Source organism: Callorhinchus milii, unplaced genomic scaffold (genome assembly GCF_018977255.1).
Source record: "Callorhinchus milii isolate IMCB2004 unplaced genomic scaffold, IMCB_Cmil_1.0 Scaffold4, whole genome shotgun sequence".
NCBI classification, from domain to species: domain Eukaryota; kingdom Metazoa; phylum Chordata; class Chondrichthyes; order Chimaeriformes; family Callorhinchidae; genus Callorhinchus; species Callorhinchus milii.
The window spans coordinates 70,226,018-70,238,495 of NW_024704745.1; the positions used below are offsets into that span (position 1 = coordinate 70,226,018).

Here is a 12,478-nt window from a genome sequence, read left to right on the forward strand (position 1 = left end):
GGATCCTGGACCTCACCTTCAAAGCCCTCCAAGGCCTTGTTCCCCCCTACCTCTGCAACCTCCTAACCCCCTACCAACCTGCCCACTTCTTCCACTCAGCGGGTTCCAGCCTGCTTCACGTCCCCTGCCTTGCCCGTTCCACCATTGGGTTCTTAAATATGAAGAAGTAATTCTAACCATAGGTTAGGCACCAGTGAAGCCATATTTGGAGTATTATGCAGTGCTTATTGGAGAAGGAAGCTAGATTTCCTTTTCTCTTTCAAAACTACACTGAATAAAAAGAACAAAAAAAACAAATACTGTACTGCATTTTAATGCTCTGCATTTATGAATCTTGGTATTTACCAGAAATCAGGTATTTATTTTTCTTTGCTAAGTTGGCTCTTTTAATAACATTAAAAAAAACTATTGAAAATTCTGGGCTATCTTACAGACCCTTCACTAGCCAAAGGGAAAATAATCTTCAGACTCATTCTATTTATAATACGCAAGTACAAGTTGCTCTGATCCTGAAACTACCTCCTCCAGGTGATGTGGGGATGGAGGCTCCACGTTTGCTGCCTCATGCATTTTTTATATTGCACAAATCACAGATAGATATGCAGTGTCTGCCTGGTTCAGTTGGTAGCACTCTCATCTCTGAGTCAGGAGGTGGTGGGTTAAACAGGGCTTTTAATTTGTATAGGCTGACACTGAACTGAGGGCCTAGGAGCGAGCTGCATCATCAGAGGTGCCATCCTTCAGATGATGCGTTAAACTGAGGTCTCTATGCCTTCTCAATTGGACAATAAATATTTCATGGCACTATTTGTGTTATTATAATATATTATATAATGTTTAACTTCATTACTGTTTGTTGGACATTGCTTGTGCAAATTGGCTGCTGAGTTTGCCAAAAAAATACAACAATAACAACAAACTACATTTGTCCGGAGGATGTCCCAGTCAGGGATTTAAACCCGAGCAGGGGGTTGGGAATAGGAGGGGTGGAAGGCAGTTAGGGTACGAGTAGGAGGGTGACCAAACATGTGGTTGAAGAGGAGGGTCTTGAGACATGCCTTGAAGTCACACAGTCACTACACTTCACAATAAACCTTGTGAAGCGCTTCGAGATGTCCTCCTGACATGAAAGATGTTATACCAAATGTAAGAATTGTATTTTAGTGTATATGCAGCATTGGGACTCTAGCTCTGAAAAGACAATTAAATGCACATGATGGTTTAGGGCTCAGTGAGGAAAATGGTTATGAAACGTAGAGCTCTAAATTACAAAGGGGAGGCTCACATAGGTCAATATGTTTCCATGGAAAAGAGAAAACTGAAGAGGCAAATGTTTCAGATCTTTAAAGCCATAGATGTCATCACTGTTTGTAACATGACATTACATAATCTACTGACACTCATCAGCACATCTCACATAAGGCATGATGACTATTTGAGAAAAGTACTCTAGAGGAAGGGAAAATGAGTCAAAATGTTTTCAAGAGAGAAAAAAGTGAATGTTAGAGGAGAAAATTGTGAAAATAATAAGAAAAATGCAGATTTATCTTTCCCATCCTCATATCTTCACTATTCATCCCTTGCCTGCCTCTGTCCTATGGATGAGACATTAAATCGAGGCATCGTCTGCCTGTTCATATGGACATTAAAGATTTCATGGCATGATTTGAATAGAGAAAGGGTTTTCTTCCGGTGTCCTGTCCAACAATAACTCAAATAAAATTGGTCGTTTACTTCATGGAGAAACTCCATTGGTGTGAACACTGCTGCGCACAAATTGGCTGCCGTTTGGCTACAAATACAGTCACTCCACTTCATAGTATATCCCGTGAAGCGCTTTGGGATGTCCTCTGCCATGAAAGGCACTATATCAAATGAAAAATTATTATTATTATTGGAATATAGCCTCCTCTATAGCCAGCAGAACAGAAATAATTGTGTTTCATGGGGAATCCCTTCATCACAGTCTGCTTTTATTTTGATACTCTTCAAAACTATCCTCAGGCAGATACTTCTCCATTTCTATTGTAAAGAGGGTTAACTTACAGCAGCATCAGTTGCTTTTATTGGGAGTCCATTTCTACATATTCTCTTCTCTCTGGAGAAAAATGCTTCTAAATTCTAGGCTTGCTCTAAATCTGCTCCCCAAGGAACTTAGTAAATAGCCTGCTCATATGTACATCATCACTGCCTTTCATCATTTAAAGAACTGGTTGATTTCCTTCTTCAATCTTTTCCCTAATGAGAATGAATTTGCCTATGTGCAGCTTTCTTCATGGCTAAAGCTACTTTGTTCTTGTTCACTATTTTATAATGATGTGCATCAAGGAGGGTCCATTAGCAGAAGTGGAAAAGGAAAAGGTGATTATTGATGGTTCCTCGTCAATATGAAGTTGCTGGCAACAAAACTAATCAAATACTGATTTGCATCTCAATTGTGTTTGTAAGTTAAGATGCAGTAAGTATTATAAGTTTGTACAGATTTGGAATACTGTGTGCAATTGTAGGCACCCTACCTTCTAAATATCACTGAGAAATTGGACAGGGTTCAATAATCCATAATAAAATTTACATTTATATAGTGCCTTTCACAATACAATTTACATTTGTATAGCGCCTTTCACATCGGGAGGATTTCTCAAGGCACTTCACATTGCTGGATGGGCTCCCGAGCCTGAGGTGTGATAAACTTACAGCCTGCCTGCCGATGGTGGTGCAGAATTTCTTTTGACGCTCTCTATTGTCTGCGCCTGATGTCATTGCGTACAGCACTGGTGACAAACCCACTCACCGCTGGATGCTTAATTCCTAGGTTTATAAATCAGGTGCACATAACACCCAGTATGGCAACACACCAAAAGAGCGTGCCAAAGAGAAACACAGTAAAGGCTACAATTCATATAAAAAAAACATTGTTCCACCTTTGAAACCCCTTCAGGCACTGCTATAACTGATGTAATCGGAGTTGATTCCTTTGTGACACGGTGGCATTTTTCTGTACATATTCATAGCATAATAAATGGAGCAAAAATGCATGACCATTCTATAGTTAGCCTGCTATTGTTGTACCAAGTAATATTTCTCGAATTGTCAACACGTTTGTTCTCTTTCCCTGCAGCAGAGCGAGATGGTAATGAATCATTTCAAAGGACAAGGGGGACAGTTTCATTGTTGTCACTGTCGCCATTAGCTGTCTATGTGTAATATTCTTTTGTGCTCATTATGGTGAGGGATGAGACTGCTGCAGAAAGGCTTAGGATTCTGTGCCTATTAATACTGTACTTGATAATGCTGAGTCAGGTTCTTAGGTTGGACTCTTAGGAGATTAAATTAAAAAGGATAAAATCACATTGTTGCCTCTCCTCAAAACAACAATTTAGTTTCAGAATGTCTCCACGACCACCGATGTCCTGACAGCCTGCCTGTCTGACATCGAGTCCTGGACGAGAGACAACTTTCTTCAACTCAACGTGCGCAAAACTGAGGCCCTCCTGATTGGTTCGCGTCAGCGCCTCCGCACCTCAGGCGCTGACAGCATCAGCATCCAAGGCTGCACTCTCCACCTCTCAAAGCCAGTCAGGAACCTCGGGGTTCTGTTCGACCCTGAGCTGTCCTTTCTCCCTCATATCCGCGCCACAACTGGCACCGCCTTCCATCACCTCCGAAACAGACTACGGCACTACCTCACCCCTCACGCTGCTGAAACCCTGGTCCACGCCTTTTTCACCTCAAGGCTGGACTATGGGAACTCTCTCCTCGCCGGCCTTCCCGGCACCTCCCTCCACAAGCTGCAGGTCATTCAGAACTCTGCAGCTCGTGTACTGTCCCGCACCAGACACAGCGACCACATCACTCCCACCCTCGCTCGCCTCCACTGGCCCCCCAGAGGATCGAATTCAAGATTCTCACCCTCACCTACAAGGCCATTCATGGCCTCCTACCTCTCCGACCTATTATCCCCCTACATACATGCCCGTACCCTCCGTTCCTCTGGCTCCGGTCTGCTCCACATCCCCCGCCCCAACCGCCCTACCATCAGTGGCCGGGCCTTCAGCCTCTCAGCCCCGAGGCTCTGGAACTCTATCCCCCAGTGCCTTCGCCGCCTCCTCCCTTTCCTCCTTCAAAGCCGGTCTCAAGACCTTTCTCTTTGACCGAGCCTTCAGCTCCCCTCTTGACTCTCTACCCCTCCTCGCTCCCTCCCTTCCCTCCCTCACCCTGACCATTTCCCCCCTCCTTGCTCCCTCCCTTCCCTCCCCCTGACCATTTCCCCCCTTGCTCGGGTCCTGACCCAACTGTCCAGCGCCTTGGGACGTCCTCCCGACGTGAAAGGCGCTCTGTAAATGGAATCTTGTTGTTGTTTACACGCAGAACAAGAAAAGGATAAGATCTTAAAGTGTTATTAGCTGGAAGACCAAGCAAATAGTGTCTCAAAATAATAATAATACTTGCATTTGATATAGCACCTTATCACATCTTCAAAACGTCTCAAAGCACTTCCCAGAATATACTGTAAAGTGAACTGACTGTACATTTTGTGGGCGAAACGCGGCAGTCAATTGCGCACAGCAGTGTCTCACAAACAGTCATAGATTCAGTGACCAAATTATTTATTTTATTTTTAAAATTTTTTGAAGGGATTATTACCCTCGGAAAAGCAATCTGCCAATTGACCAACAACCTGGTTCCTACTTACTGCTAGGTAAACAAGGGCGTGTGGAATAAGGAAACTTGTGTAAGTTTTCGTCCCGCCCAGGAATCAAAACCGTGTCCTCCCACTTGCAAGGCGAGTGCTCTAACCACTGCACTACATGACTCACTCAAAATAGAGCAAAGGAGGCATCGAGACTGGAAATCAAAAAGAGAGGCCTGGCCATTTACGGCTGAGAGACTGAAATGGGGAAAAGAAATCAACATAGAGATAGGAAGACGTGAAGATTGAAAAGAGATCAAAAGGCTGAGAAAGTCAGAGATGTACATCAAAGAAAGAGTTGCAGAAAACAGGTGCATAGAGATTATCCCAGGAAAGGACTAGAGATAAATAGAAATAAACAACAGAAATGGCCAAGCCTCAAGGTCGAGAGTTCAAAATTATTTTTCAATCTTGTTCATTGTAACTCTCATGAAACTTTTCATAATATAGGAACAACAGTAATAACTTGCATTTACAAAGCGGTCTTCAGATGGATAGTGTCTCGGACAGCTAAAAGTAGTATGGTTTGATGCCGAGCTGCAAAGGGAGTGGGGGGTGACCGAAGGCACGTTCAAAGTCTTCAGGTATGATTTGGAGATGGGAAAAAAGGAGTCAAAACGGAGGGATTGAGGCAAGGAATTTCAGAGAATTAAGGTATAGTGGCTGCAAGCATGGCCGACAATTGTGGAGCGGAGGGGACGAGAGACGTGCAGTAGACCCGTGCAAAGTTGGCTGGTAGTGGAATGGGATGTGAGCAGATCGCGAGTGTATACACCATGAATGTATACACCATGTCAAGTGTCCCACACACAGATTTGACCAAGTGCAATGGTCCTTTGAGTTTTAGAGGACAAGGACTGCCCAGTGTGTCCGGCTTGGTTGATCCAGCCAGATAATAAATCTACTCACTGTCACAAGTCTGCTGGCTCAAGGAGTCAGAATGACACTGGTGAGTAGCTCAGTTTCAATGTGCGTCATGATGCTGTGTCTTAGTTTGTGAGGCATAGGGTTGACTTCAGCTGTTGTACTGGGACAGACACTATGCTTCCCTGTGCCAAGTTACATAATTGAATGAAAGGTGAACAAGCTGAATCAGGGTGCCATTTGGCTGCCCTTTGCTACAATTTTGTGCCAAATCTTATGTTACTATGGCCTCATACCTGGCAAGCAAACTTTAATATATTGCAAGCACAGGTGAATGCGCTGAAGAAGGATATGGAAGGACTGAATGAACGTGGATGTCAAATAAAACAGATCTGAGACCTGAAGATTCCTTAGTCTTTAACATCACACAGAATTATAGAAAACTCTTAAATTCTTAATTTGGAAACAAGTTTTCCCCATTTCTTAAAGAGACTACACTTTCCAGGTCAATTTTACGTTTGAGGTCATGAACCTTGATTGCGTGTAAAACCAAAGCTTTTGCCACAACGTTTCTGTCTATCTATAGCCAATTTTTAACATCTGGGTCATTACCTCCAGAATTAAACAAAAAACTGTCCTGTATAGGTCCCACTCAAGACATGTCTACTGAATAGCGGACGAGGAAACTCTTAGACCTGGGACAACAGGGGCTAGAAGGAGTTACCTGGAGTCCAGATTTGTGAACACATGCTCATATATCTTTTGGTATCCATCTTGATTTGTATGCAGAGAAATAAGCAGCTGCTGCTTAAGCTCCGTACATCCAACTGGTGAAATAATCACATTGGATAGGAATGTGTGTTTGAGCTGTGGGCAGGAGGATAACAGTAATGCTCTCATGGATTTCATGCTGAGCTGTGTTGCCCCAGAAAGCTCACAGTGAGTTCCTTGTACCAGTCACCTACCTATTAAGGACTGAAATCTGTACTTAATCGGATATCAATAATAATAATAGTCCTTGCATTTGATATAGCGCTTTTCACGTCGGGAGGATGTCCCAAAGCGCTTCACAGAATATACTGTAAAGTGAATTGACTGTATATTTGTGGGCGAACGCGGCAGCCAATTGCACACAGCAATGTCCCACAAACAGTCGTAGATTGAAAATGACCAATTTATTATTGTTTTTGTTTTTTGGAGGGATTATTATTAGGCGTGTGGAGTAAGGAAACTTGCCCAAGGTTTCGCCCTGCCTGGAATTGAACTAACTAGTGACTATCAACAACAACAAAATAACAGCAACTTGCATCTACATAGCGCCCGTCATGCCAGATGGCATCTCGGAGCACTGCCCTCCTTAGGGTTTCCTTGGAGGTGAGATGGCTCCACAGTGACATGTTTGCCAATGGAATTTGGTATGGTGTCAGCCCTCTGTGGGAGTCTGGGGGAGCCTGCACTGCATTGTTGTAAATGCCCACTGTCAGATGAGATGTTAAACCATGTTTGCCTCCATTGACGGATATTAAGGATCGCATGACACTATTCAAAAAGAGAAGAGTTTCTCCTGGCCAAGAATCTCCAGACTAATGGATGATCACGGTTGTGTTCTGAGACCATGCTGGTGCAAGTAGCTACATAATGCCACATATATCTACATATTGTTAATACATTTATCAGTACTTAGCTGTGGAAATGCTTTTGGATGGGATAAGGTGCAATACAAATGCAGGTTTTTGCATTAACAAAATAAGGAAACATTTTGTTCGGAAAATAAGGAAAATAGTGAAACTTCACACCCAACTCAGCTAAAACCCTTATTTACGCATTTGTCACCTCACAGCTTGATTTCTCCAATGCTCTCCTTGCCGGTCTCCCCAGCTCCATCATTCAAAAAATCCAATTCACTCAAAACTCTGCTGCGCACATCCTCACCTGCACCAAACTCCACATCCTCGTTATCCCAGTCCTTGCCAGACTCCACTGATTCTCTATTGCAGAAGGGATGGATTTCAAGATCCTCATACTTGCGTACAAATCAATTAATTCCCTCAAATATCCACTCTCTTCGCTCAGCTGGCTCCGGCCTCCTGCAAGCCCCTCGCCCCCTATACTCCACTATAAGCAGCTGTGCCTTCAGGTGCCACACCCCGAAACCATGGAACTCTACCTCAATCCCTCTGCTTTCCCCCTATTAGCCCGTCTTCAGACCTTCCTCCAACTGTATCGATGGTCACCACCCCTCTCTCCCAAGCTCGATGTCAAGCTCCACCACTGTAAAGTGCTCTAAGACACTATCCCACTTAAAAGGCACGATATAAATGCAAATTATTGTTACAAATTTAAAATAGAATGTTATTTAAATGTAGTTAAAATAATAATATTTAGGAGAGAGAATGTGAAAAATGGAAGATAACAGAAATGGTTAAAAGGATGGAAATTTGCAAAATCCTCAAAACAGATTTAATATCATTATTAAATATTTTACGAATGAAATACAGTATTTAAAATTCACCCTTTGAAGTGTTAAAACTTTTATTGTTTTTGAAGCGTTTTATATATATAATTTGGGATTAATATTATCATTGTAAAGTTATACGTATTACTGTATTTATTACTGTAATATTGATGTTTATTATTTCAGTTATATGTAAGCTGAAATCTTAGCACAAAACCAGCCAACCCAAGGAGCCTCGAATCTCCTAGAGACGCTACCAATCAAAAACAGCAGAAATTGTCATTGTTAAATGTTTGAAAGCCTAATTTATCATGTGGTCCAAAAATACCTCAAAGAACCGCACTGTGACAATTCTTTGCCTGTAGTTCTATATCTTATGGTATATCTAATATTTTCTTTCCCTCCAAGTATCACTTGCTTCCAAAAAGCATCTTCAAAGCAGAGACTCTAATAGCCTGATTTCTCCACTGCCACCATCTGTGCTGCATTGTGCTCAATCATAGAAGGTGAACACAAGTGTGAGACTAGTCAGGTTATGTCACTGTTTCCTTTTGTCAAAATGTAATATATCATTACTATGTTGTACTTCATAGAGAGTGAAGCCTGGCTGAAACACACAACAACTCATCCAAGTAAGGCTGAGCGACTGACAACTTGGAATTCAAGTGCTTGATTTTCTGGTTAGATGTCTAAAGCTATTGCTAAACCAATTGAATTGACAGGTTCCTTCAAACGGACCATATCAGGTTATGAATTTGCAAGATCACAAGTATTGTGAGTCCCTTTACAGATTTACAGGCTCTCAAAGTTTGATTTGTCTGCATTTATATAAAAGCCAAAGGTCAGGAGGATATAAAACACAATTGCAGTTTGAAATATATGCAATATTTTAGAATGTGGTCATCAGTATGTGTGAAAGCCATATTAAATTATAAGTATCAAGCACTAGTTTCCACAAATAAACGATCAAATGACCAGTTTACCCTAATGTGGTAAAATGCGGTAAAAGAACCTACTTCTCGACGCTATTTATGGAATGACACAACAGTGCTAAGTGAAACATAGTACCTGGCGAGGATGTTATACGAAGACAATGCCTCAGCAAATTCAAGAGGAACACTGTTCAGCTTAGCTTCTCTAATGCAGCCAATGAAGTCATCTGTTTTCACCTGATCTGGGCGAAGGAGGATCGGGTCAATGGATTTGATTCCTCCCAATACCATGCTATTTTTATCCAAATCCAGAGTCCTGGAAGCAACACAATCAAAAACTGTGTAAATTTATTTACAAAAGGAAGGTTGGAAAAATATCTTGGAATCATATCATTTTCGTACGACTGTAATGCCAATTGAACGTAATAAAAGATTTACAAAGCACATAACTGGAGACTCAGTGATACCTCTCTGTGCCTACGCCTGGAGTGCTTACGGAGCAGAACTGTGCAGGCTGATTGCTGGTGCAATTGTCCACTGTCAGGGATCCAACCTGCGAATGCAGCAAAAATATAAGCCGACTGCTGCTCACTTAAAAAAAACTGTAATCAATAACTCACCCCACCCACAAAGAGAGATTCAGCCCGTTTTTAACAGTCTTCACCTGTTCATCTTTATGCATTTTTAGAACTCTTTCAGAATAATTTTCAGATGTCTGTAAGCAAAATATTCATAAAGAACAAATATATTTTTAAATAATGTGCCACGGGATTTTTTTTTGCACGTTATGTTTTGTTGCAAAGAAATTTGTCACTCAATTCACAACTGTTTGTGGGACACCTTTGCACAATTGGCTGCTGCGTTTCAACCACAATCAATTCATATTCTGTGAAGCACTTGAGACGTCCCAATGACTTGATGAGACGCTATATCAAATGCAAGGATTATTATTATTATTAATTATAGGTACCTACAATTACATATATACTGTAGGGATAATATATTTATAGTTCAGTAACTTATTTATTTCGCCCACAAATATACGGTCAATTCACTTTACAGTATATTCTGTGAAGCGCTTTGAGGCGTCTAGAAAACGTGGAAAGCGCAATATCAAATGCAAGGATTATTATTATCTTTGGGCATTGCTACATACTGGTAGGACTGAGATAGGCCTCTGGCAGAGCCTTAGGCAAACAAGGGGTTTGAAAACCCAACAACATTTATAACAAATCTCCTCACACCTTCAATAGGTAGAACGAGTTGACAGGAGTATACAGAAGGATGAAATTCAAGCGTGGGCTGTTTTCCGTGGGGAGAAATGGTATTGACCTGAATCTTCTTTTTAAAAACAAACCATACTAAATGTAGGCCACCTTTACTCTAGAAACTTACACAAAAACTTTTTTTTGAGCGAACTGTCTTACAGACATTTACACCAGAATAGCTTTCCACTTGGCATCCATTTCCTGCAGCTCAAAATCTCAAACACAACAACTTGTATTTATTTAGTGTCTTTCACATTGTAGTTAAATATCTCAAAGTACTTTACAGACATGGAGGGGAATCACGGACTGGGCGATACTGAGCTGACCAAAGAGGCAGTCAAACAGGCAGGTTTTTAGAAGGGTTTTGAAAATAGTGAGGAAGAGTACAAGGATGTAGGGAGAATTTCTCCCTGTAACAACATTCAACAACAATAACAACTTACATTTATATAGCGTCCTTCACGCGGGGTAACATCTCTGAGCTGTCACTTCATTTCAATTCAATCTCATCTTCAATATTCATCCTTGCTTTTAATATTTGATCACATTGTCAAAACGTCTCAAAGCGTTTCACAGATGTATTGTAAAGTACACTGTGTATTTGTATGCAAGTGAGATAGGCAATGTGCGTACAATGTTCCACAAACAGCTATAAAGTGAATAAATAATTTTATTTGGAGGATTGTGTGAGCAATTTTATCTGAGGGATTTTATCTGGGGAGAAACTTGCTTCTCTTTTTCAAATAGTGCCATGGGATATTTAATACTTGAACAGGTAGATTGGACAGGTTTGATGTCTCATCTAAAAGATGGCAACTCTGACCATGCAGTATTCCCACAGTACTGTATTGGGAGTGTGTGTGAGCCTTGATTATGAGCTCAAAGTTCCAAACTGAGGCTTGAACCCACAACCTTCTGCCTCAGAGACGACTGCTACCATTTGAGCCAGACTGGTACGTGTAAAATGCTTCAAGATGTTTCTTCTCCATGAAAGGTACTATATAAGTGGTATACAAGTGTAGGTTATAAGTGAATCGCTCTGAGACACTATCCTGCGTGGAGAGTGCTGATAAGTGCAAGTTGTTGTTGTTGTTGTTGGTTCTTGTTTTGCATTGGCACAAGCATTTGAAAATTTGGGTAATTTTATTGTTGAAAATGTTTGGAGAAATTAGTATTGTTTATTTTTCTGAAGAACAACTTGCTCAGTTGAATATGTAGCACCTCATCTAAGCCAAAGCTAAAATCTGTTTCAGCTGTGCTTGATCCAAATCGTCCCTTTAGACAGTTATAGAGCTGGTGTATTATTCATTCATGCATGGTAATACATGATAAATTAACGTGAATTAAATTATAATGGGCTATTAATATTCAGCTTTTCTAATAGCAAGTACGTCTTGAGAGTGTGATATTCCAACAACAACAATTTCACATTCAATATAGTGTCTTTCATGTTGGGATCTTCAAAGAGGTTAATGGTTCACTCTATCCTTTGAGTCAGAAGTTTGTGACTCTATGTCTCACCTGGGGCTTTGAGCTCAAAGTCTCAGCTGACTCTTCAACACAATGTAGTGGGAGCCCTACATCGGGAGAGTTGCCATCCTTCAGTTGAGACTTTAACAGGTCTGATCTCTTAACTAATGAAATAATAATGTACGTTGGATGTTCTGATCAGTATGGTTCTCAATCTAATTGTATTATAAAGACAATGGCATTACATGCTTAGTTATGAGTAGCCCACAAGGGATTCCAAGTTCTTGCTACAATTCCTTTGTTATCCATTTTAATAGTAATAATCTTTGCATTTGCTCATGTTGTTGAGATGTCTCAAAGCGTTTCACAGAATATATTGCAAAGTGGAGTGACTGTGTATTTTGTGGGCGAAAGGTGGCAGCCAATTGTGTACAGCAGTATGCCACAAACAGACATGGAATGAATGACCATTTTTGGGGGGTGAGGGGAATTGTTACCCCCGGAAAGCAATCCACCAATTGACTAACAATCATGTTCCTACTTACTGCTGGGTAAACAGACACGTGTGGAGTAAGAAAACTTGCCTAAGGTTTCACCCCACTAGGAATTGAACCTGGGTCCTCTCACCTATGAGGTGAGCCTGCTAACCACTACACGACGGGATTCCATGTCAGTTTTTTAATACTGCAAAACCTTTGAATTTGTGGGATTCAGATTACTTTAAGAACACTGAGTTGTTCATTGGATTAGGATTTTAGAATGTTACTTTTTTGTAAAATCTCAAAGTTACCTTTAATCT

The 12,478-nt window shown here is 41.1% G+C and overlaps 1 protein-coding gene across 1 annotated transcript in view; it reads right to left on the reverse strand.

Moving 5' to 3' along the window:
• The window catches only part of LOC103183281 (protocadherin Fat 4), a 64,823-nt gene that overhangs the window by 10,034 nt on the left and 42,311 nt on the right, over nucleotides 1–12,478 (reverse strand). Inside the window, exons 11-12 of the mRNA XM_042334424.1 lie at nucleotides 9,409–9,494; nucleotides 9,078–9,257 (exon numbers count right to left, since the gene is read on the reverse strand). Of these exons, the coding sequence (XP_042190358.1) occupies nucleotides 9,078–9,257; nucleotides 9,409–9,494 (266 nt within the window). The remainder of the gene's footprint in view (nucleotides 1–9,077; nucleotides 9,258–9,408; nucleotides 9,495–12,478) is intronic.